Source organism: Lepeophtheirus salmonis, chromosome 2 (genome assembly GCF_016086655.4).
Source record: "Lepeophtheirus salmonis chromosome 2, UVic_Lsal_1.4, whole genome shotgun sequence".
NCBI lineage: Eukaryota > Metazoa > Arthropoda > Copepoda > Siphonostomatoida > Caligidae > Lepeophtheirus > Lepeophtheirus salmonis.
Genome location: NC_052132.2, coordinates 4,850,985 through 4,878,680, shown reverse-complemented (window position 1 = coordinate 4,878,680; position 27,696 = coordinate 4,850,985). Strand labels below are relative to the sequence as shown.

Here is a 27,696-nt window from a genome sequence, read left to right as displayed (position 1 = left end):
AAGTTGAATTCTCGGTGGTAAAAAGTTATCAAAGAGAACAGGGGGGAAACTTGGCTTTAATTAAATGATTCTCACACTTCTTAAAAAGCATTGAAATTAAACCAAAAATACAAAATTACTTTTTCTCCAATCTATTATATACAATTTATATATCCTTATCTTCAACACCAAGGTCTAAAAACATTGAAAATTTTTATCAATATCCAAAATACCAAAAATAATAATGGTCTTTTTCTGAAGGCTTTGAGGCTGATAGAAAAGGACTGAATGCATATCTGGAATCAAAGGATCAATTTCTACTAAAATAAGTATAGTTTGTCTTTCTTCCATTTTTTCTGTATTAATGCGATATTAAATACTTGAGTTGTAAATACAATTTTTTTTAGAGTTTGAGTTTTTTTTATGGCTGGAAATCTGAAGAGTGTTTTTATTTATAAAACAGCATTTGTCGATTACTGATTAACTGCCATTGAATCAGTGCCTCCCTTCTTAGTTATTAAGTGAGGAATTATTAATTTAGATATTTATATTTTAAGTTAAATATTATAAATTATACTGTCCAACAGCAAAAATGGTACAAAAATAGTATACACTCAATTTAATAGGAGTTGATCCTCTGATTCCTACTATGGCCTTATTTTTTTTTTTTTGTTACTTTTGGCTATTTTTATGGTTCAAAGATGTTTTAAGCCCTATATTTCAAGGAAAAAACTCCTTTTTGAATTGATCTCATAATAAAAGTGCATAAGTATTCGTATGCCCCAGCTAGAAGAGATAGAAACAAAGACAGAGAAGAAGAAAAGAGAAAGAAACAAAGAGAGAGAAAAATAAAAAGATTTTTCTCGTATGACTCCCTTGAATGTCCGTTTTTTGGAATCCCTCACTCACTACGGGTATGCTACGTGTCATTTTGTGTCCATGAAGCTTGAAAAAATTTATTTATACAGTTTGAGACATGAGGCTTAATGTTATAACAATTTGTATAATATATATTTTCTTTTTTTTTTCTCCTTTTTTTCTCTCTTTTCTTCTTCTCTGTCTTTGTTTCTATCTCTTTTAGCTGTTGCATACGAATACTTATGTACTTTTATTATGAGATCAATTAAAAAATGAGTTTTTTTCTTGAAATATTGTGGTAGCCTTATCTCAAATTGACAACAATATAGAGCGTTTTTGGAAAAGCTCTTTTATTTTAATTAAAGTTCATACTTTTAGCTATCCAATGCAATACTTTGAAACTTTTTGAATCTATTCGTCTGAAAGCTATGAGCCTTTGAAAAGAAAGCGCCTATTTTCCACTTTACACAAAGATGACTTGAGTTATAAGTCTGATGCAGAAATTTTAAAAGACGTCATAGAATTTTTTAACAATCGGCTTTAAAATATATTTATATAATTTATCCCTATCATCAACACCGAGGGCTTAAAACAGCTTTGAACCTTAAAAATACCCAAAAATGTATTGCCTTTTTCTGAAGGCCACGAGGCTATGAGAGAAAAAATCAAGCCATATTTGGAATCAGGGGATCAAACTGTACTAAGTTGAGCATATGCTATTCTTGTGCAGAAAAAAAAGTGCGATTATGGTGGATAGTGTAACTAATATATATATTTTTCCAAATAAGACATATGAGATATACATTAAGAGCATGGCACATATCTTGCTAAATATATTCATAATAGTGAAATATAATATGAATATATTAATATTTTTACTTAGTTATATAATTTATTTTATTATCTAACGTAATAGTTAAAAAGCAAAAAACACACACAATGACGTCACAAAAGATCAATTTTATTATTTTTTATTTCATATAATGTACTTCCTTTTCTTTTCTTTCTGAGTATGAGATTTAACATTGCCCGCTCTTTGTTAAAAATGAGTCCTCAGCTCGTACTTTATTCTCAAGAGTTGTAATAAACATATATTGATCTAAACACTTGCGAAATTTAATTTATTTTTACATTCCGATTCTGTACGGTTACCCATAAGTCTTAGGACAACTTCAACAGCCATGAAAGTACGAAGAAAATTTATTTATCTTAACATCTTTTTAAACCATTACAATTGGCATAAAATTTTCTTCATAATGAGTGTCAGTTTATTCAACAAGGCCACCATTTGTGGATCTACAGCTCTCAGACACTTTGAAATTACTTTATACGTTGTACGGATGGTTTTTTTCGACAAGTTGTCCCATGCAGAGACGATGGTGGCCTTCAAGTCGTCAAAACTATGGTAGGAAGTCGCACTCACCTCCCTCTCGAGAATGACTATATGGAGAAGTCTATTATTTTGAGATCTGGGGTGGTAGAAGAGGTCACATGTTCTTTCTCCAAAAGTGCTGCACTCTTTCAGGTGAATGTTCTCGATGCTCCAACCCAGCACCCGGTCGTTGTGGCTGTTGTAATAAAGCTCCACAGTAAATACTTTATCTTCAGTCCAAATGATTGAAATGTGCGTAAAAGAATTGAGGAATTTCAGAAGCACCTTCGCCCGGGTAAGCCTCTTGCCCATTGTGGACTTGCTAAAAAGCTGCCACTATTGTAGACGATACGGGTTTATCCTCAGATCCTCCCTGAATACCCTAGCATGGCTTATCGAGATATACCAACTGATCTTAGATCAGTCTTAAGATACACTCAAAATGAGAACAATATAGATATACATTAAGAAAAACCTTGCTTTCTAAATATTGATTGTGTTATCATAAAACTAATTTTTTTTGTACCGGAACTGGTACCAAAATTAATGTGGGTATTTTGACACTTGTCTATACTTTTTCGACTAAAATATATTTTTTTAAATATTGTTTTTTTACATGTACATATAGTAGAATACATACTCAATGGACTCTTCCTGTTAATTAATCTTCCTACAAAGTTTTACCAACATCCGTCTCTAACTTTTTTGTATTCCTGCTTACAAACAAATAAACTGATACGAAAACATCACATCGGTTCCGCTTTGTTGACAGATTTAATTATTAATCTATACCAGGGGTCAGGAAACTTTTTTAGCGTCACCCAAAATTAGTACAGTGGCGTCTACAGGGTTATACATTGGGAGGGCTTGGTTTCTAGAATAAAAAAATTTGGAAAATATTGTCAAAAATTAACAACTATTCCTAAACAATTCAGTTTTGGAAAAAAATTCAAAAATTTAATATTTTAGAAAAAAAAATTAAAAATCCATGGAAAAAAATAGAGAAATAAAGCTTTTTAGAAAAGAAATTAAAATAAAAAGTTTTTTTTAAGAAAAATTTGAAAAATTAATTTGGTTTTAAAAAAATTTGAGAAATTATTTTTTTATGAAAAAAATGCTAGTATAAAGTTTTTCGATTTTTTTAAAATTCACATTTATTCAAAACCTGATAGGAAATCCTCACTTTCATTCCACTTTGTTGAACGAGGTAATTAATCATTCATCAATACCAAGAAATATTAATTTAATATATATTTTTTTGGCTTAGGTCCTGATGTACCACTCAAGTTCAACCCACGCCTTAGAACTGTCCATCTGTAATATACAGAATATGCACTAACTTCAAAAAGCGAATTAAAAAGATTTTTAGGAAAGATGGAAAACTGGATTATCGTGCTGCTAATTTCCTACAATCAGGCCCGCCAATCCCCTTCTTTATAGGATTATGTTCAGTGAAAAGGGAAAAAAAAAAATCATGACCGAAATAGAAAAAAAATCACACCCATGTTTATTGATGGCAATACACTGGAAGAGGAAGCCATCAGTCCAAGAAAAAACCCCTTTACAATATGGTCACAGAAGTGGTTTTTGGTACAGGCTCGGCACATCCTCGATATACAACAGCAAGTCAAATAAAACGGAATGAGGACGTTTTTCCGGAAAAGAAGCAGTAGAATCTTTGTTCACCTAATTTATTTCCGTGATCTATTGTCGATGGCGGAGAGTATCATTATCAATAGCTTTGGCATCAGTCTCATGGCGAGGGATGGGCTAATTGCTCTTACAATGAGAGGAGAGAATGATTTTGAAGTCGAAGGGATAGATGCAGAGACACTCACAATTAATTACAATTGTAGAACAAAAACGACTCCTCTTCCTGCAGGTCTAAAAAAACAATTGCAAGATATATTGCAACAATCGAATTTTAAATGGGACAAAGTTTATATTTTAGTTTATAAAGGGGACTGTTACCCCATTCTTTTAATAACTTTGGCATCTTTGATGTTTTTTATATTACCTTAGAAAACTTTGAGGGAATTTTGTATATGTGAAAAGATAAAACAAATAATTGAGGAAAAAAAAATGATCCAAAATGTAGGATGAATAAAAGACTATCAAAAATTTTGTTTATATATTCATTATAAAGATAAATTATGAAAGACTTCTATATTTAAGATGAAGCCATTAAATGATGTTTTTTCTAAAAATAAGAATACATAAATTATATACTTTTTTATTACAGATGGAGCCTGAGACATTTATAAAAAATAATAATGATATCAAATGATTCAATTATTTGTCTTGGAGAATAAAATACAGAATAAATGATTCAATTATAAATGTTACCAATTTGACTCCCACGTCATACTATTTCTTTCTATCTCGAAAAATTTGAGACAACATTAGCGAAAAGTTGAAATTCAATCCTTGCAACCTTCTAATAATGAGGAAAAAACTTTTCTAAGCAACGAGACGTGAATGATAGAATAAGAGAGACGGATTTGCACGCTACGACTCTCCCTACAATGTATTCCTGAAAGTAGTAATCTATTATTAAAAATATTTGTTATTGGTCTATATTAAACTTGACAGAAAGATTTAAGGCGGTTTGATTAAAAACAATCAAATGATAACTTCAAAATATAGTAACTAAAAAGATAATAGACTTAGTTATTCTATAAGTTCTATTAAAAAAAAGATCCTGTTCAAATATACATCTTGCGTCATATTTAAGTTTTCACTTAAAGAAATGCTCAGAGTCAAACATAATTGGTTTTGTTATAGGAAGACAACTTCGTGCCTCTTGATTAACAATTCGAATCCAGAAAAGAATAGGGAGAGTTGTTCTCTTTGTAAGGAAAGAAAAGAAACTTCCCGGCACCTCTTCTTCGACTGCTTGAGGATCCTCGGAGTACATACCATCCTTGAAGAAAAAATTAAGGAAAAATACGAAGTGGAGGTGAGCATACTAGACTGAATGATCTCTACCTCAAGTTAACGTACATCGCATTTTAAAATATACTTTTTAATTAGACATGTCTTGGACATTGTTTGCGCTGTTCGATGTAAAGGCAGAGGCTTTCCTATAGGCTTCCAAACTTTTATTCAATGGAGTATTACTTTAATGAGGAGGTTTGACAACAAAGGGTCAAGGAAAATGCATAGTTAATGTTGTTGATATTTATTTTATTTTAATAGCATCCACACCATATACAGATTTCATTAATATCAATTTAATATATTAAAAAAAACAACAACAAAAACTGTCAGCTTGTCTTTTGATAGGAATGTCTACAAAAGTGAGGTTGTATTATATTATAATGATTAATTGCTGTTGATTTTATTTATACATATTGCCTGTATCTTCAAATACGAGAAAACTGAAGCCAAAATAATTCCTGTTCTGGATATGCTCTCGCACCAGCAGGCCCAACCGAGATTGCTAATGATCTCAGAATCAGCCGGACGGCAGTGTATGGTATTAAACGGGGATTGAAAACTCAGGAACAGTCGCCAAAAAGTCTGGGCAAAGTCAGAAATGAACAATAAGAACAAATTCCATGAAAGTGTTGTGTCGGTCCCTATTTATTCAGTCCAGTCTAGTCCTAGAATCAGTCTTATCGGCTCTTGGGTAGAAGTGAAGGGAATAGAGAAAACATCGATTGATGACAAGAAAGGTGTATTCTGTCAACTATCTGTAATCGGAGAACAAAATTGTTCCATCTGCGGCCTTTAATGACACGCATCAGAACCTTTCGGCCTTGCCATGGGGGAAAATGAAGATGATTGGATATATCTAAAGTTATCACATTGACAACCTCCTCAACACGGCCAAGCGCAATAGAGCGGGGCTAATCACAAGCCTTGACCTGAATTCCCTTCATTACAACATCTGGTGGCGAATTGAAAGCAAGGCGCGAAATCAACGTCACAGCCGTATTAGTCCCTAAAACAATTGTTCGAGAAAGAGTGGATATCAATGACAAAGGACTACGTTGTCAACGTGTTCAAAAAGTTCCTGGGTCGCAGGGAGGGAGTGATTGAGCCCAAGGTGCTAAAATAAATTCATAAATATTGTTCTCTAATAAGTAATAAACAATTTGCAATTTTAAAAAAATCTCTAGAATTTCTTTTAAAGCATCTAGCACGGCGTTAGCACGCACACACATAAAAATACCCGTCATCTGTCGAATTCCGTCTTATCCCTTTATACGTCATGGCTACTTCATAAATTATTCTTTTTGATAAATACACAAAGTTATTATAAGTTATTCCATACATATTTATATGAAGAAATTTTAGCTATATTAGCTATATTTGGCATATATCTATCTCTGCGTCATTCATGAGTACACACACTCCTGGTTACAATTTATTTTAAAATGTTATCTCTTAAGAATGAAAAAATAATGATAACAGCTTGAAAAAATACGAAAACATTGTTCAATTTTCTATAAACAAAAAAATCCTACCCAAAAAAAATAGATAAGATTTACAGTCTTAGTTAAAATGCTCCTCTATTAGTTATATGACCCCTTACCCTATGTAAATAAACCATAATATGTCGTTTCAAACGTAAGGAACTTCCTTGTATATATAATGATTGAATGATTTGATCGCCTATACAATACTTAAACGCTGAAGAAATACAAAAAATCTATTTCATTCTTTATTGCTATGAACTAAAAAAAAAATCTTAAGTCCCATTCAAAGTAAGTAAGTTCATTATACAATGATTCATTTATAAAGAACTCTGTGTCATACATTCGCTATGATATCAAATATTCTGTATTTTGAACATTAAACAATTAAACTTGCAATTACACTAGAGAAATATACAAATGATATTTTCCGTCATAGTCATATATGACTCATATGACTTCCGAGATATTATAAAATTTATGTATGTACAAGCAAGTAGTAATACCCAGGATGGATTGCCCGAGTTATTAGATGTTAGCGAACATACATACTTTTCTTTATCAATATAGAAGTAGAGATAAAACGGATCGTGGACCTGGCTTGCGTATGAATAAATTTGTATTATGTTGTGGTCATGACGAGGGAAGAAGACACACTCTATTAAAACTATTTATCTTCATGGAGATGAAAAATATAAGAACAGACACTTGCTGAATTGAAGGTGAAGAAAGCCAAATTTGATGAAAAGACTACTTTGTCTGTTCTCGGTTTTGTGCACATCGAAAAACTAATCTGTACAGCATCGTGCCAAGTTGCTTATCTCATTGCAAAGTAGGGCAAACTAAACCCCATTGGATAAACACTTGTAAAACCAGCTGTGTTGAAGATGGCGAATATCATGCTAGGAAAATAAGCTGAGGATAATTTATAACAAATTATTTTTCAAATGACACTATCACAGAAGAATAGACGACATGAGTAATGTCAGCTAAGCTACAGCAACCGCATATCTGATTTCAAGCCCTGCAAAATTCAGCCTCCAACTAAATGAACCCACTAACATATCCAATCTAACCCAGCTTGTTGTATTTGTGTGTTATTAGCATTATGGAAGAAGACGTAATTAATGAAGATGAACAAATATTAAAAATTGCTCTTGAATGTGTAAAATTTGTGGGAAATAGTATTATGAAGCACTGCATCTTCAAAGAGTTGTGTAAGGAAATGGGCTCAGAAATCGAAATACATCTGTACTTTTCTAACGTTCGGTGGTTATCCAGGGGAAAGGTGCTGAATCGTTTTTATGCTATGCGTATTGAGTTATCCCTGTTTTTGCGAGAGTACGGACATTGTCAAAAGGATTACTTCCAAGATTCTGAGTTCATTCTCACTTTGACGTAGATGGCAAATATTTTCGATGCTTTCAATCATCTCAATTCGACAGATGCGGTGGAGTCAACAATATTGAAGCCGAAGAAAACCCAGAGCTATTAAAAAAAAAAAAAAAGAAGCTTCCTTTAAGATAAGAAGAACAGAAAAGGATGACTTCGGAACCTTTCCCAAATGGACGATTGTGTTAGTAAGATCGATGACGCGGCTAGAATTTGAGACATTTTTGTACCTAAAGAGCTAAAGCAAGCAATTGTTATGCACTTAAAAGAGCTTACAAAGTCTCTCGAGGGATACTTACCCACCACCATTTGAGACAAATTATCTGGTTTAGTGTTGCACGAGCAGGCGTTCACGATGAATATATTTACGAGAGCAATGAACTTTAGCAGAACCAGCTTCAACAGCTACATTTAAGAACAACAACGCTGTCAACGTTTTTGGTGTTACTAAATCGTACCATACCTTTTTATTTCAAAGATAGCCCTGGAGATACTGATACCATTTGTAACAACATACCTGTGTGGGAAATCCTTTTGGATGATAAATTTATATTGATATAAAAACGAAAAATAGGAACAGACTGATGCGACAACGATATGAAAGTGGCACATCAGAAGATATATATATTTGCAAGAAATATTCAAGTCATGTTTTTGTGTGAAATTCATGGTTTGTTTTCTGTGTTTATTTAACACAGTGGTTTTTGGTTGCATCTGATGTACAGTTCATTTTGTACACTAATGAAATATATACTTAAGTTCTGAAGAAATCATATTTTATTATTTTTTTCTCAATACCTGCAATAAGGATAAGAACTCCTGATCTAGAGGAATGTATGTATTCTTGAGTGCTCACTAATAAATAAATAAAAACAAACCAGTGTTCCCCATATGGTAAATACATTTGTATTTAGTAAAGGTAACACTGGTTAATTCATTTTTACATACCAGCGTTTATATTAAATAAATTTATATTTAATTAAAAACTGATATATATATTGAAAATGAATATAATTATGATATACATCAGAGAGCAATAAAAAAACAAAAAGAAACCGTGCTGTATATTTGAAGCATCTAAAATTCAACCCTGATTTTCTGCCGGACATTTACCTCGATGTACGATTTGATTCTTCAAAGATTTTCCCCCTTAGCTATTATTTAGGAGATATAATATAATAAAAATAAGTTTATATGAATAAAAAAATATATAAGCAAGGGCATATGCAGGGGTGTGCTGAAGGGGCTGTAGCAGTATATTTTTGAATTTTATTTCCAAAATATTTAATTTATTGTAAACAAATGTGTATTTTTGAAAAAAAATCCCGAAAGTATAATTTTTGAGAATAGCGTAATTTGAAAATAAATCCAAAATCAATATTTGAAATTTGATTTTTCAATTTTTTTTCCATAAAAATTTTATTTTGGATATTTTTTTAGCAAAAATTCCAAGAAACAAGTCACATCCAAAACATAATCCTGCGAACGCCCCTGATGAGTAACTATATTTTATTTTTTCATCGAATTGTCCGATAATGTTTTGATAATAACGTAAACCTTATGCAGATCATCAATCCCTTTTATTAAACGTTGATAGCAATTGTCTCCCCTTGTGTAAAAATTGGATTAAGGTATCATTGGAATGTATGGCCTATAGACTTTTGTATATAATGATTTTTTTTCTTGTAATTTTTTTTTCTATTAAAATATTACCATTTATAATTCCAAATGATCATATGAGCAATGATAAATAAGCTTCCGTATTTTTCGGAAGTTTTAAAATAGTATTCAGCAACCTCTGTAATATTTTGTACTATATTAATATAAATTGAATTGAATAATGCAATTTGGTACTATTTCATAAAGTTTTGATTTAAGTATTTAAAGTTAAATGTTATAAAATGTTTTAAAATGCAACTCACACAACTTTCTTACATGCTTATAAATGTTAATTGAATAAATATATTAACTTTTCATAGCATATTTTGTATGTTTGATATGTGTAATATTTATTTTTATCCTTTTAGCTGTTAACTTACTCTATGATTTTTAATTTAATATCAAATACTGATTATCACCTTATTGTAAGTATTATTTATTATAAAAATGTTTCATAGGTAAATGATGTATATGTACAATTTTTTGTTTAATAATATGCAGAAAGAAATCTGGCCAATTTTTTCATTACCATAAACGGACGATACAATCTTGTTCAGGGTATTGTATTTGAATTTCATCTGCAAATATTTAAAAATGTTCTTAAAATATTGTTTTGCCTTTTATGAAAAAAAAAAAAAATAAAGTAATTTCATGTAAGTTATTTTTGCTAAGGTTTTACAAATCTATGGATGTTGATATTTGTTTGGTCTTCGAATGCTGGTTTTTGTTTCTAATTTTGTTACTTGTCCCACCTATTCCATCACATGGTGACTTTCTATGACTAATAGCAAAAAAAAAAAAAAAAAAAATCCAGTTACATTTGGAAATACAATCGTCCTGCACATCCACCTGCATCAGAAATTTACTTCCTTAATATGATTTGTTACGCTAATATATAAATTGATTTGAAAATTCAATGTCTTTGTAAGCATTAGCATAATCGTTCCTGATTGTTTCTGAAATAAAACCCAGTGATAACCTTTCTGTGTTATCATTTTCAAAGAAATAGATTATTAGGGGATATACGATGCATTGATTCCAATAATATTCATGGGTTCCATCTTGAACAATGAAATTCTATTTTTCAAAAAAATCTAATGAACAATAACTTCATCCTTTTTTAACAAATTAATGTTCAATGATTGATTCATTGAAACCAATGAATGACTTGTGAGAGCTTTGATTTTTCCGTATAAAATATTTACAAATCGAGAAGGACCTAGTGATTGAGTTATTATATCAGATATATCTACTGCAAACCATTGTTTAAAATTTGCATCAATTTCCGAGATATAATCTAATAAAAGAAATGTTTGATTATTATCGATTGCTGGACATTTGCTGCACCAATAGATCAAAGATCTTTTATGCTAGATTGCAAACCACCATCTTCATAAATCATTCATTTGAATTATCAAACCCAGATCTTTGCATCATAAATTTGACATTTTGATGAATACCACATACACATACATAGTGAGTTTAATTTCAACTGGCCTTATTTACCACTTAGGACGACGTGAAGTGAACTTTGAAGCCCCAACTTAAACGGCTCGATGTTTTGTTCTGAAAGCGAAATGCCAATTCCTTTTCTTTTTTTTTCAATATCAACATTGTATAAAATACGAACATAGTCCTTTATAACAGGAAATTATCTTGAATTATTTTCATTATTTTGAATATCATGAACTAAAGTCTGAACTCTTTAATTTCATTTCTTGATCGGATTAGTGAGTAATTTTGAAACTGCCAATTCATTCACAGCCTTTAGGAATGACCAAAAAACTGGTATCAATGACAATAAAAGTTTTTTGTTTAACATTTTGTTTTAATTTTTTTTTTTTTCAAAATGTATTGGCTTATCACGGTCAAATAAATGTCTTTCGATTTTAAAGACAGGAGAAATTATGTCTGATAAAGTATTAAGGATTTTATTCAAATTCTTAGAATATAACTCTGATAATATAATAAGGTGAGGATTATTGTATTTGAATGGATTATTGAAAGTACAGATCATCAAAATATAGTGTCACTATTTTGTAGAGATGAAATGAAAGACAAAGGTTCTTTTAAGCAATAATTTTTTGACTGGCAATTTAAATTATAATTAACATTATAACTACATACCTCAGCCATTATGATATAGTATTGATAATTTATGATTGATTCTTTATAAGTTACAGACGGATAAATTAAATTAATATCTCCAGTGAAGTGTTGTTTATAAATGTTTTTGATTTAAAAAACTTTTTTCAATCGCACCTAATTCAGTTCAAGTTATAGTTTAGTTTAATAGTAAGTATTAGAGAGGTTGCTGACTATTATTTTAAAACTTCCGAAAAAACGGAAACATGTTAATAATTACTCTTATGAAATTATAAATGCTAATGTTTCAATTGAAACAAAAATTAAAAAGAAATTTACAAACTGTATATTTGTATAATACAAAAACCATCTGTATACTGAATAAATCCAATAATATTTTAAGAAAAAGTAGTTATTAGGTACTAAATATGAAATGCTCATGTGAAAAACATAAACGAACAATAAGATCTTTGATTTTGAATTTATCTTTAATATAGAGTTCAATCTAATGAACTTGCTAACAGAACCCAATATGATGTCTTGAATAAGCCCCCTTTGTCTTGTGATTTTGACTATTTTCTCAGCAGAGAGAGATATATATTTTAGTAAATATTTGAATAACACTCGGAAAACTAAATTTTCTAAAGCAGCCCCACTTTCATATAACTTGGAATAATTTGTAGTCAAACCAATAATAGGAAGGATTCTGAAACTCTACTCGTCTGCCAACAATCCCCGTATCGAAATAATTTCTCTTGAACTCAATGTGCGTTCCATCTCAGGTGATTCCTAGAGAAAGAAATATAAAATACTTTATGTATGTATATGGATTTCACAAAAAGATTCATAGGTTAGATGGAGTAATTGTAATACTATAATGGTTACTTATACTTAATCAGTGCAACTCCATCTGACCAAATAGAGGAACATTAAAAAAAAAAAAATAGCAGTTGCATGTACAAAATAAAACTGAGTGAGTCAATAAGAAACAAAACTAAAATAAATCTGAACTCTGGAATAGGGAATTTTTTTATTTTGAAGAATATCATTGATCTTTTTTTTTTCAACCAATAATAATACATTCATACCATTATTTTGTTACATTGTAAGTATTGTATTCAATAAAACTTATAATTAGCTCGTTTGGCAAACATATAGTCATTAACTGTAATTAATTCATTTTTGAGAAATTCCTAAACTTTCGCAAGAGTAATATTCCAATATAATGGAAGCAATTTAGTTGCTTAGAAGAATTTTAAAAAATTAGGAATGATAGCCTAAAGAGCATTTGAATTAATAAAATGATGTCCTTAAACAATATGAATTCACTCCACGTCTTGTGACTAAATTAATCTACAGCTTCTTGATGGGGAATGGTTCGATACGGGGGATACTTATACTTGTGTCGAAGAAAATAGACCACACAAGGGTAAGTACAAAGTCTTATAACGACTCTAGTCAATGGAATAGGATTCCAATTTGGATTTAAGGCATAAAATTTGCTTTAATAAATGCGTATGGTTCTAACAAAAAATCATTTCCGTTCTTTCGGCCAATAATAAATATTCAAAGAAAAGAGCCTACTCTACTTTTATTAATTGGGGACATGAATGTGGTGGATCTTGAATAATCAGGACTAATTTAAAAAGAATTCTTCGAAGGTATGAACACTTTCATCGAAGAAGGCCAATGGATTGATAACTATGTTTTGAAATATGTAGTATTGATTGTTATATATACTTTTATACTCGCCTTATTGAATTTTTTCTTTGTTTTTAGGGGTAAATCATGTGTGGGAGATCTAATTTTAAGATAAAATGTCAATTCGTGTTAATGTAACGCAATTTCTCCTTGTAATTCATTTGAAATTATTTAATGTTTTGTATACATCTACATATATCATATGAATAAAGATCAATAAAAAACAAAAACAAGACAGTAGTCCTATTTTAAATAAAATCCTTAAAAAATGTGGTTTTTTAAATTTTAAACCCGATTTTTTTCAAGAATGGATGGCTCAAAATCAAACTTAAATACATATTTAAATATAAGTTTTTCAAAAAATATGTCTACTGTTATCTAGATTACTGATTTTTTTTTTTTCTAGCTCAAATGTTTGAACTTCCATACACAAAGAAATATAAATAATATATATATATATATATATTAATTAAATATGAAAATACGCAAAGAACAAATTTGATGCGGAAAAACGCAATATATCGCTGTCTCGGTTACACTTTGTCAGTTCCAGTTCTAGCTGTTCAAGAACCGAAACCGCTTGAACCGCTAGATCGATAAACTTTGGTAATAACTAATAAATTATTAATAAAAAATAATAAAGGGCATTAGTACATCTCTTCTTGGAGGGTGTGTAATCTACACTATGTATGTTTCAATAGTAGGGAGAACAAACAGAGTTGCGACAGTATTGCAAATGCCCCTGGAGCCAAGGATGATTGTAATAGCTTAAAAATTGATTAGAAATTAAGATAACTAGACTATCAGTATTTTGAAGAATTTACAACTAAATCTTGAATGACTATCTTTCAATAAATTACAGCAGGCTAGAATATAATAGTTATATTTATATTATACATTTAGAATCCTATCCTGACTAACAATCATGCTTGCTGTAAAAGCCTAAGTATACCATATATTTGTATTAAAGATCGGTGAAACTCTCTTTCACAAGGCTTTTTAGCTTCCTATGCCATGTTTAATCTATATCCCTAATTAAAAAAATGAATTACATTATAATATCATTCTAATATTAATTTTATAACCGTACAAAATGACAACTTTGAAATTTTTAATGAGCTGATTTTATACACATTCACACCTGAATTGCGAAAATTTCAAGTCTGTAAGACAATTTATCGCGAAATGGCAGATAAAATTTGAACAAGAGAGAAGATGGTACGTCAGTAAAATCAGGATCTCTCATTTGGCAAGATCGGGAGGAGGCTGTTGGATTAAAAATCGACGATTACAAAGATCCTCAAGCTTTATAAGAATAGTGGTAACCATAAGGACTAGACCACAGGCCACAAACTAAGGACGATCCCGACCCCTAAGCTCATCAAGTGTATTGGAGAAATATCTGGAGAAACTCCAAATTGCAATATGCGTCAGATGGGGTTCACCAGGAGTCCATGCAGAGGCTGTTCAAATTTGACATCAACACGTATGCTTACAAGTTTCAAACGACACAGGTACTCTCTGAGTCCAAAAGGCAGAAGAGACTGGGTGTGATTCATTGAAAGAGTTGCACTCCAGCACGTGAATCTTGGTGATCAGAACGGAATACAAAAGCTTCCCTCCATATAAGACTTAGAAACCCCAAAACGACTGGGTTTTGGCTGTTCGCCCGAAAAATGCCTCTAAACAGAAGCACCCTGACCAAGTCACAGATTTTGGCAGGGATTCAGATTGTTGCAAAAAGACTCCTTTGGTGGTAATTCTGCCCGAGGTAAAGGTCAATTCAAGGGCTTCATGGAGAAAACAGGCTACCCGGGGTGAACATCGAAAATTGGGAACATGGGTACACCTTTATGCCCAGACATCAAATGCGGGACAGGAATGATGCCACTAATTTTGCTAAGTTTTTTTTGGGGAGGGGGGAATGTGGCCGTCTCCTTACTAGACTTGAGCCCCATAGACAAATCATTCTAGACTATTTTTAGAAGAGGATTATCCAGAAAAAGTTACCCCAATTTGAAGGCCTTGAACCAAGCATTGATGACAGCATTGAATGAAACCACCGAAGACGAGATATATGCAATTTGCAGAGCAACATACCACAGAATCAAGGTTGTGTTGACCAACAAGGGCGGTAACGTGGAATTTATATTATTTTTAGTCCATATGTATGTGGATATTTTTTTTGTTGCATGAGTTCTGCAATAGTTGCGTTTCTAACTGCCTCATTTGAAAGGAGTCCCCCAGTTTTTTTTTATATTTGAGAAAAATGTATGTTGCAAGTGCCTCGGGTCTACCCTACTACAACAAAAAAAAACATTTGATTAGCTTACATATATTGTTTTCTGACATTGATAGATAAGATATATTCTTTTTGGGTCATTTATTTATAATATGGGGTTAATTTAATATAATATGGTTCTATTAATGCTATATCTATATATAACTTGTATTATAAGAATTGAGCATACGTTGAGCCGATTTAATATACAAATATATTATTATTTTACAAAATTACATGTTAGGCATTCCTTTATTTCTGAAAAAGGGGGGGGGGAATCTAGTCAAGATTAGAATTGTATCAAATGTTTTGTCTGCTCGACTCAAATCGTGATTCAATTTTCAAATTTGAAAAAAAAACAAGTAAAAACTTTATATTTTATTAATTCGGTACAGGGATTGTTATCACTAAATCTCATCAAATATTTTGAGCTTCGTGGCGCTGTGACTAAATATTTTTTTAATCAATCCCAATTTATAATATGAAAAGTAAAACAGTAATATCTATTCGCTGTAAGTATTTCATTGAATTAACACTCGAACAGCTGAGGATGTCAATACGATATTCCTGGCTTTTGTAATCTTATAAATAAAAGAAAGTTAGTCTGTACGACTGTATGAAAAACAGTCACAGGGTGCACTACGTATAGTGCTTCCTCATGTATAATATTTATGTGTGGTTGTTTTTTGTTTTTTTGTTGCTTTCTTATGAATTTCTTAATTCCTATGCATTTACACTATTTGTTAAGAATTCAATAAAATAAAAAACCTAGTTTATAAAAATGAATTAACTCTCGAAAGCGTTTTGTATGTAGTAACTCATATTTTTGTTTGTGATTGCTATAGAGACTAAAGTACACATCAATCATCAAATTCTTTTTTTTCCCTAAAACTTTTTTTATTATTCTCTTATTGGTGAGGAGAGAACACATATGATCTGATATAAGTATAGAATAGTTACATGTGAGTATACTTACGAAAAAAGCACAGTAATGCAAATAATTACTCGGTGAGTTATCTTCTAGATTATTAGAGAAATTTTTGTCTTTTAGGCGAAGCTTAATAACTCCGGGTAGTTTTGGGTAATACTACTAGTATTAATTAAATATTTTTTCGATTGAGCTACAACTTAATGACTTTTCTTATTTCAACAATTACTTTATTTTACCAAATATAAAATATGTAGTTCTATTAACACATACAATGACCGGGGATATTATTTCAACATCCCTTATTTTATTGATTTTTTAGGATATATGATGGTCTGTCGAAGTTGTATAGAAAATTGAACCATCTAACCAATTAAAGAAAAAAATTGAACTTCAAATATTGACAAAAATTAATTATCTGTCAAACTTTGGTATTTATAAATACACAAAAACATTATGTCAAAAGGCACAACACCCCTCTCCCCAATAAAAAAATCCTACTTATGAACCTTCTATTGTTATACCAAAAAATTAAACTTCAAATATTGACAAAAATAGGTTATCCGTCAAATTTTGCAAATTATAAATACACAAAAACATTATGTCAAAAGGCACAACACCCCTCTCCCCAACAAAAAATCCTACTCACGCCCCTTCTAAATTTATACAGTGGCCATCAAAATATGGCAATACATACATTGACTCTTCATAAATAAAATAAATAGAAACAGTCAATTGAAACAAGTCAATTTTAAACGATAAAATATAACAAAATAACAACTACAATTATTAGATGATTATTAACAAAAAAAATATAAATAATATGAACTATTAAGAAAATAAACCTAATTTGGATACAACATTTTGTCTCAATAACTTCGTTCTCATAAGAGAAGAGACGAGTAGATGAGATGGGCCGTTTTATTAATCCCACGCTCGGGGAATCAATCCTAGAATCCTAGCCTCCACACTGAATAAGAATTCACGTCATATATTTCAAGATAAGTATTGACAAATGCTAATATAAGAATAAAATAGTAGTATTCAATCAATCAAATAAATATGTCAAACTTACAATTAAACGTAAGTATAATAAATACATCACTAATAATTAACTAGAGCCACATTAATATAACATAATATCTTATGATCACTGATCAGGGATGATTCTTCTTTTCTTTATTTAAATAAAACGTGTTGTTTTTCTTCTCTTCTCATCACTGTTGTCACCTGATTGAGTCAAAAATGGGAGGGTGGCTGGACTTGTAGCTTGATGTGTGTATCTCTTCCTCTCCTCTCGGCCAATTTTGTCCACACAAACTCGTTTAGAGCAGCCAGAGAAAAACTCCTCGTATGATAAACATTATGATATTGTGATCTACATAATAAACACTGCAATTTAATATCAACCTCAGAGACAAAATACGATATTTCAAGTACATCTGCTTTGGTGTGAGGATAGATCCCAGACACGCTTGATAAAGTCCTGTACTCTTTCTCGTTCCCTCGCAGCCCCCTTTAATTTGTCTCTGTAGTATTGCCAAAAGATGTTGTCCCTGATCGTCTTTGTTCCTTTTTGGTAGCTGCTCAATGTTTAACTCTGCCAAGGAAGTTGTAGGGAGGTTATGTTTTTGACTCTGTTTGTTTGTTTTTTAGATTTTGGTACGAAGATTATATATGGTCACAGTAAGAGGTCATTAAATTTTAAGAAGTCAAGGTAACATGAAACGTAAAAAATGTATAATGGACCATAACTTTGGAACAAATTGAGATAAATATTTCAATTTACTTTTAGGCGAAGGTTTTGCGCTCTACAGAGCGCTCATTCTAGTTTCTCTTCTTTTTTTCTTTTCTAATTTATAGACTCGAGTTTATCCTTCAAGTCTCGGTTCGACTTCATTTAACTCAACACTAAAAAAAATTTTAGTTACTTTTCAAAATGGGTAGTATCTTTAGGCTATTTAGGGTAGAAAAAAAGAAGAATTATTGATTTTCTATTTAATATGTATCACTTAAACTAATGCATGAATGTTTTCAAGTATTGAAAAGAAAGCCTATTATATAAAGTATGTGATATATAAATAAATATATCTCAATTTTATTTATTTCTTTTTTGATTTATGGTTCTTAAACTTTCATTTTCAAGTTGTTGTTTTTTTGTTGTATAAAATAAGAATAAAAAGACGTCATAGAATATTCTAATAATATAATAATAACTTTATGGATACATAATCATTACAAATAAGGAAATATCACTCTTCTAAAAACTATGGAGGACTGTTTTGTTCCAAGTTCTGGTTGACCAATTTAAACATAATATTGAAAGAGTAAAGATTATGTTTTTTATGCTTGCAAATTTGTGATATAGGTAAACGTAGAAACTCGTATTTCAGAGCTCTTTTAAAAAGTAACAACTGTTCACCTTGTACTATATACAGCGTACAGTCGTTATTTGATCCTTCGTTAGTGAACTGGGATGTTTTGTCCCACAAATTTTATTTTATTGCTCCAAACCTGTTTAAAATGGAATTGATCCCAGAAAAAAATTAGTATGCTCCAGAGAACATCCTTTAGAATAATTAATCCAAATTGTTTGCATTTTCTTGGAATTTTTCTAGAATTTTTCCAATTTTTATCAAGGTTTGGTGGATTTTATTAGTTTGTTTGTTTTTAATTGGTTCTTCTGCTTTCCCTAATTTCTCTTATTTGTTAATTTAAGGTATATGTGTTGTTACTAATGTACAATTAGCAATTATATTATTTATCACACTCAACCTCATCAAAACTAATGAGTACATTTTTGGTACCGAAAATCCGTTAAAAGTAATTCATGTTTCAAAAAAGTTTTTATCAAAAAGGAAATTATATTTTTTTGACTATAATAGTCACAAATTATATCTTTTTTCTTCTCTAATCTAATGTTGTTCAGAATAATTCTAAAAATATTTTTTTCTACTTGTCCTAAAATCAGTCAAGTTTTTTGTATGAAAAATACGAGTACAAAATGGAAAAAAATCGTTACAAAAATATGACTAATTTTTCTAGCATAATTTTGAGTCTATGTCGACTGAGGATCATTTATTAAAATTGACTCAAAATTTAGGGTAAATCCAGCTCATTAACTGCGTAAAAAGTAATGTTCACTAACGGAAGATTAAAAATGAATTTTGAGTACACGTGCAATGTACAGATTGAACGTTGTTTTTTTTTTTTGGTGGCTAGCCTCTGGCTAGTGTTTGGCGTCAGTTAAAAAGAGCAACACGCCAACAGATCCTATTACATTAAAAATTCCAAGCTAATGTGCAGGGTCCGGGATGAACCTGGACTATGTCAAAGTAGACATTAATCAAGACTTGCTCCCGTTTCCTAGGTCGAATCGAGGTCGTTATTGACGTCATTCATTTTTTATTCAGCACTTATTTAGAATTGGTTTTGATTAAAATCAGTTACTAAGTGTAGGAAAAAATACTTTCAAAAAAAATAGTGAAGTTTGTTTAATAGAGGTCGCACCCTGTCATTAATCTTATGAGCTCATGGGTATACATAGAATCGAATAAATTTGTAATTTGAATGGATCATAATAAAATGATACCAACAATAATTAGTAGTCGGTAATTAGATTTACAAATTGAAACCTGTACATGTGTATTTTTATGGGTATATCAGCTTCTAATCCATCTATCAGAATAAACAGCTACAGGACTTCGCATAAGAATGATGTTTGGTGTATTTCCAAGAATAATCAATGTTAGTTCAAAAATATTAAGGGGAAATTCAACAAATTGAGGAAACAAAAGTCAATAATAGATTTACAAAATGTAAATAAATAGGAAGGCAAATATCACCTTAATCTAAACCGTAAAGGGTTAACAAATTTTAAGGCGTTTAAATAAATATTTAATACACGTATATGGTCTTACTTAAAAAAAAAGTCGTTTATATACTTTAAATAAGCAAAATTAGGGTATGATTAAGTAATATGTAGGTATGCTACTGCAAAAGTATGTTATTTTCAATTTTTATTTGTTATTTGGTGTATAGTCTGTAGAATAATTTAATTTAGTTATTAGTTGTGCAATATAAAAATTGAATAATAGCTGATTTGGACTGTTTTTATCATATTTTTAAAACATGATACATATTCTACGTATGTTGATGTATGGAAAAAACATTTCCTAACTTGGTTTATAAATAAGAGTTCAAGCTTACCCTCTGTCCTTTTTATAGTTCATTTAAACTAATCCATCATTATAAAATTGCAATTATGTTGAGTAACGTCTTCTAATAGGAATTTTGAGATAAAATTTCTTCTGAACAAGACTATTGCCATATGTAAAAAAATGGGAGGGTGCCTTGAACTGTAGCTTGATGTTCGTTTTATGTACATATACATGGGCTACACTACTGTACAATCTGTTTAAACAGGTTACGACTTACACAAAAGATATACTAAGTACAGTGATACTCATCGAAAGTATTTTGGACATGTTAAAAAAAATGAAACCCAAAATCAACTTGGTAACCCTGATTATTCAAAAAATGTTTGGAGAAGAGTAGCTCAGCTATCATGACGGTCTATTATATCAGCGACAATCAACTGCGACGAGGGGGATAGTGAGAAGGAAATAAATGAAGACAAAGTTTCGAATGATCCCAATGGCAATCCTCAATTACACTTTGAGTCCCACAAGGACTTTCCATTATAACTTTGTAACAAATTCTCAAGTTAAATCACCGTCTTTTATGAGAAAAGTAAGTTCAGTCCTCAGAAATTAAATAATAAAGACAGCAGATTAGGAAAAGAAAGTTCATTCTTGAGTTTTGACAACTCACCAAAAAAAACTGGGTGACCTAAAAAGTACACCCGATTTCCATTAATACATACAAATGTAAAAATGGGATTTTTGTAAAAGGGAGAGGAGAAGGCAGGAGCTAGGCTTATGGTACCATTGATAAAAATAATGTTATCAATAAAATTACATGGTAAGTAAGTTTAATGATATATTGAGTTATGAAATATTAAATATAAAGTATTTCAATATTTTTTTACTTACAGTGAATTTAAAAACAGTGCAGATCAACTTTAAAGTAAACTTGCCGAAAAATGAGGCCTAGCTGACAATTTTAAAAATTGAAAAATGCTGCCGATTTTATGTTAATACCCTGTATAGTTAGCCCCGAAGATAAGACTTCTTATTAAGACTTTTTATGTAGTTAGTTTTACATTACTTTAGTTTTTTGAAGGACATTTCTAAGAGATTATGGGCCATTGATAATCAGAGATGACATCTTGACCAACATCCTCAATTAATTGAACTATGGTTCTTCGGCAAGGGGCGGGATTACCGGCGAATATATCCAAAAATTTGTTGAAAATAGGATGATCTACAGTGAATAGGAGTATGTTACATTGTTACAGGCAATAAGCACCTTTGTGAGTTTGGAACTATCATTCAATAATTGTTAGGAATTTTTCACAGCTTAACAACAGCTAATTCAAATTAAACCAATCAACGTTCAAAGTACTAATCCTGGAGGAAAAAAAAACAGAAAAATCAACAGCTGAAAACTAAATACGGTGTTATGGAGCAACGTAACTCAATAGACAACACGTTCGAAAAAATTATTTTCCGAAACTCAATGTCTAGGGTCGATTCACGGTCACTCCTAGAGGAGTCAATATATGTCTATTATGTATCGGATTTTTTTAGTCTTTCTTTTTACAGTTCAATCATTTATACAGTTCTAAAATACTAAGAACCAATTAGTCGGTCCTTCAGTACTACGGTCCTAGCTATTTTTTTATTTCCTTCCTCCGAGCAAGGATTGAACAATATAAAAACGAAGAAAATAAGAAATAAAACTTTCTACTTACTAATTTAGGCATCTTGTCTCTTAGAAATAGGTTATGCTGAACAGCTGGAATGACGGTAAATCCAAAATCCACAGAAATATGATCGATAAGGACCAACTCACAAATTTTATTAGGACGGTACTGATAGAACTCTATTTTTTTAGAATGAAAAAAATTAATTCAGGCATTCACAAATATTTTGCTCTTAGATGACAGGATTCATAGTAAAGTCATTCCCTCAAACCAACTATCTCCAGCTTCAACCACAGGCTCCAATCTGGCCCTGAACCTGACACAGCCCTTGATGAGGAACTCCTAGTCCATGTTGCCCACTGCTTCGAGAATGGAAGCCAGTAAGGAGTTGACAGTGTTATATATAAAAATATATAAGATAAGTATAATTATTAAAAATTACATACACAAATACTAAATGACTTCTTTCAAAAGAACTCTTTAAGTACTTCCGTATTGTGTTAAGGTATAAAACCCTTTTTCAATGAACTCTTGAGCAATCAGCGTATAACTGACTATTATAATTTTTTGATATGACACGCAGAGCTATAGCTACATACACTCCTTGCTACATTGTCATTTATTAGATCTAGTATATGTATTTATAATATATAAAGAGCACACTCGAGAATCAGGAGTCGGCAAACAGTCAAACATTGCTCTATTAACATAGATCATATGAATTTTATAGTTAAAGGGCCTCTATAATTTTGGATGAAGTATATCAATTGTCATTTGTAACTTGTCTTGGATTTAAGTATAATTACTTGAAACAGACTTGAGACTAACTAAAGACTCATAAAGTTTACTAACTTTATCTTCCTTAAGATAATCCATACATATATGAGTTCAAAATCTTTTTCTCTTTTTTTTTTTTCATTGAACTGTTTAGAGCATCTCTGATAACCTTGTTTTCTTAAACATTTTTAAATTGTATCTTTACCCTTTGCTTCAAAATGTAGAAAAAGTGTATGGCAGTAACCTTTTTATTATTATTGGTTAAATTGTTTTGAACTCAATATTTTCTTAAAAACTGCTTTCTATATACAATTTAATGCAAAAAAAAAAAATGCGGAACTTGTTTTTAAAAGATATATCCTTTAAGAATAATACTTATAAAGTCCCTCAGTTCAAACAACTTACCAATGATACAAAATCTAAGTAATACACATTAATAAATAAAACATTATTAAGTTAGGTTGAGTACTCTATGGACCATTCCCCCTCCCCAATGTCAAATCTAGACCCAACTTGATTTAAGGGCCAAATTAGTTCAATCCAACACAAATTATAATGGTCTTATACCGGTATAGGATTTATAGACAGAAACTCAACACTATTTCATTTCAATCTGCAAATCAATAGATTTTTTATATGAGGTCATTCATAAGCAAAGTGGTTGTTTGTTTCATATAATTATAACACACCCTCCTCCCCCATGGGAACTTTCAAGGTTTTTGCCCCCCTCTCAAGAACTACGTTATTTTTTTTTTTATATTGCTCCTTTAAAAAAAATTCGAACTGGCCTTCTTTTATTTAAGCCCGAAAAAAAAGTTGTTCGATATTTAATGAGATGACTTTTATTATTACAGTCTAAATCGTTTTAAGTAGAGTCAGTGCCGTATGTCAGGAAGATTTTTCGGTCCACTTTACAAGGGTGAACGGTTGATTTTCAGTGGTGAACGTGGGATATTTAAACAGGGCAAATGCTACAGCATAGATTAAATCGTGCAAGAATATCGTCCAATGGACTGTCTGACCATTATTTTCTTCAGGCAAACATTGGGAAAAATAAAATTAAAAGGAAAAACTCTAGACGGAAAGTCAATGCCGACCTATTCATAAAGGAAGGAGTATAATGGAGTATAAAATGCACGGTGCAAGAATGAGAGAAAATTTTTGAACTATACAATTAAGTCAAACAATTTAAACCTCCTTAAATATTTTTAAAATAATAACGGATGAAGATAATGAACGAGATTATAATATACCATGAAACGGTTACATCGACAGAAAATAAATTATGTTCACAAGTCTTGATGTTCTTAACTCGCATGTATACATGGGGATGTGTTTGAAATGCATGTGTTCTTTATCATGATTAGAAAAAGAAGTTTTTTCTCTCTTTCCTTGACACAAAGGTGTCAATCAAACTGTCCATATCTTCATGGAGCACCTTGTCCACCATCACCCTGTCCATGTTCAAGAGGGTGAGGAGAGCCTCTCCTGGTCCATGGTGGTCCTCATGTGGTTCTTGAGCCTTCTGAGACAGAAGAATGACCGCTCCGCCTCACAGCTGGGCATTGAGGCCAGGATAACGATCACCTTGTATAGCTCCGGCATCAGGCGGAACACTCCCGAGCTTATAAACTCCGCAGCAATTTGTGACAAAACCATGTCTTCTGTGTCAATATCTGCCTAGAGAAATATAAATTTTAAACATATAATGCAAAATGAAACATTATAATATTAACCTTGAATTGCTGGAAGATTGCATGGTCTGACTGGAGCTGCTCGAGTTCAAGTCTGTAGTGCTTGGCGACACGCTCAATGACACAGGTCTCCACTTCACTGTCATTGACGATTGCAATGAGATCCATTGTGATATTTGTATCATCGGTGGCAAATCTGCTCTCAAGCTCTAATACAATCTTATTGATTGCAACATCGAAATGTGTTTCACGGAAGTAGGATTCAGTTGTTCCTTTCCACTTTATTCTCCTTGGAATCTTCGCCTCCTTGAATTCCAAATCAATTGAGTCCTCCTGATCAAATACTGATTTCATCTCAGACGACTTCAACTCAGCAAGTTTCCAGATTGATTCAAAGATTTTCTCATTCTTAAGATCTTCAAGAGTCCTAATCACTAGGTTGACGTGTTTCCGGGCCTTTGTTAGGTCAACCTTTCTGCCTTGAAGTTCATCTGACAAGCTAGATGTGTGTCTGAGGAGTGTCTTCAACAGTTCAATGCCGAAAACAAATTCGTGACTAAAGATGCTGTTGAGCAGAGAAGTTGCTGTTGAACTCGACAATGTATCTTTATCTTTTCTCATTATTATGAGGGTCTTCATGATTCTGACCATCCCTAGAGATACAGCGTGTACAGCATCGTAGCGGAGACTCCAGCGGTAGCAGACTGGTTCTTCAGGGTCATCACCTTGGCATGCTCCTCATCTTTACTTGTTATCTTCACCAACTTGTAGATTGCTGACCTCTTTGGTGACCCTTCAATGAAGTTGTATAAAATTTGTACTGTCCCCATTGTATTTCTCAACAGGGTTATATCTGAGATAAGATCCTTGACTACAAGATTGAGGACATGGGCGTAGCAGTGGATGTAGACACACAGTGGGGCTGCTTCCTTCCACCTGGCGGCAAGACCCTTCTTGATGCTGGATATGTTGGAGGCACCGTCCGCGGCCAGGGAGACAGTGCGGGCGGGGTTAAGGCCGAGATCCTTGACAGCCTCGTGAAGCTTCTCAAACAAATATTTGCCGTCAGTCTGGGTAACTTTTACAAACTTGAGGAAGCTCTCTTTCTTGATGCCTTCACTCGTCAGATATCCCAGTGACAGACTGAACTGCTCCGTGTTTGACATATCTGATGTCTCATCAACAATCACAGAGAACCAGTAGTCATCATCGCCGGCAAAAGTCTTGACATCTTCAATTATATTTTCCGTCACTTTGGATGCTATAATCTCTATCAGCTCATTTTGGATGTCAGGTGAAGTCCATTTGGCAAAACCTGCCCCAGCTGAACCAAATTTTTTGACTTCGGCCTCCAGTTTATCTTTGAGAATATGATTGTCGTGTGAACGCAGGGACAAAAGCTCCAAGAAGTTTCCTCGATTGTTTTCATTAGATTCCGTCAACTTTTCTATTGTTTCGGAATCGCCCCTAAAAGCCAATCCTTGCTTTACGAGGAACCCAACAGTTTGGAAAAGATACCTCAAATAAGCTCGCCACTTCACGACTTCCTCAGCATGTTGAGACTGAACATGGCCGAGAACCGAGGTATTCTTTCTCTTTGATGTGAGGAAATTGATCCACTTTTCCATCGACAGTTTGTGTTTTTTGTTGTTAGAATGAACTTTCAACGAGGAACTGTTTTTCCATGTTTTGAACTCAAATTTCCCAAGGGTGGAAATGGAAAATTTGGAACAGGCGAAACACTTGGCTGACTTTTCAACCTCGTCATATTCTAGCCACGGGAACTTACGGAACCAATCATATTGAAAGTCTCTGGAGTATTTGTCATCTATCTCAGGACTGTATGTTTGTAACTTAGGCTGTAGAGGATGATCTCTCTCGACTTTAGGCACAGTTTCCCGCTCAGTCTCCACTCTGGTTCTGGTCTGGATGTCCTTCCGCTTTGGCTCCCGCCCGGTAAGTATCCGGTCACCCAGCTGGCTCATGAAGACGACAGGGTACTCTGGGCCTCCGTCCACAAACTCCATCTCCTCAGTCTTGCTCTTCTCACCTCCCTGGACATTGTCGCTAGTCTCAGAGTCCTCTGCAGAGGGAATATTGTTGTTGTTGACTACAGAGAGCTGCTCGGGAGAGAAGATTGGTCGATATCGAGATTAGAAAGTCTTATTCCATGAGAAATCCGTCCGCTGGGGTAATTTGATGAGTCGCCATTATTTTCTGTGTCTGCAGTAACTTTCTCTTCAGCAGAAACGGACTTTTCAGATCTTGGTTCAGGCAGTAAGGCCTCAACTGGAGCAGGGTCATCGGGACAGGAGGAGGCAGTGACTGAGGATGAGGATGTAGCAGAGGAAATTTTCATAACAGCAAAGTTCAATGTTTTCTGCTTCTTATGATCAATTTCACTTGATACTTGCAGCTGGGGTCATTCTAATGGAGTTTAATTTTGTGATCATTAAAGTTGTCCTTCTGTATTTCCTTCTGACAGATAGAACAAATCACCAACTCTCTGTTAAAATGCGTTTTCCGCTTCCCGTGATACATTTCTGATAATTAATAAATTACTGCAACAATCCACTCTAAAAAGTACATAACTATTATTTATGTCCCTTTTAAGCAGTAATAATTTAATTTATCTTGTATTCAATGAAACAAATTCTCACGCTCTTAAATATTTCAAGAGTACTCCATACGAAAAATGTTGTGTGCGTCTTTTTTTTTTTTT

The 27,696-nt window shown here is 32.1% G+C and overlaps 1 protein-coding gene across 1 annotated transcript; it reads right to left on the bottom strand.

The window, feature by feature from the left end:
• Window positions 1–24,744: 24,744 nt before the first annotated feature.
• LOC139907678 (zinc finger MYM-type protein 1-like) lies at window positions 24,745–25,665 on the bottom strand. The gene is made up of 2 exons (XM_071894141.1): window positions 25,017–25,665; window positions 24,745–24,960 (listed from the first exon to the last, which is right to left on the bottom strand). Exons 1-2 carry the CDS (start codon window positions 25,623–25,625, stop codon window positions 24,745–24,747), a joined length of 825 nt encoding a protein of 274 aa, XP_071750242.1. The 5' UTR covers window positions 25,626–25,665.
• Between the last annotated feature and the right edge of the window lie 2,031 nt (window positions 25,666–27,696).

What these genes read in the sequence shown, in the direction of transcription:
- LOC139907678 (XM_071894141.1), bottom strand. Translation starts at nt 25,625, where the DNA reads ATGGTCAGAATCATGAAGACCCTCATAATAATGAGAAAAGATAAAGAT. An exon ending in CAATCTTCCAGCAATTCAAG is followed by an intron (nt 24,961 to 25,016) that starts GTTAATATTATA and finishes ATATTTCTCTAG; the next exon opens with GCAGATATTGACACAGAAGA.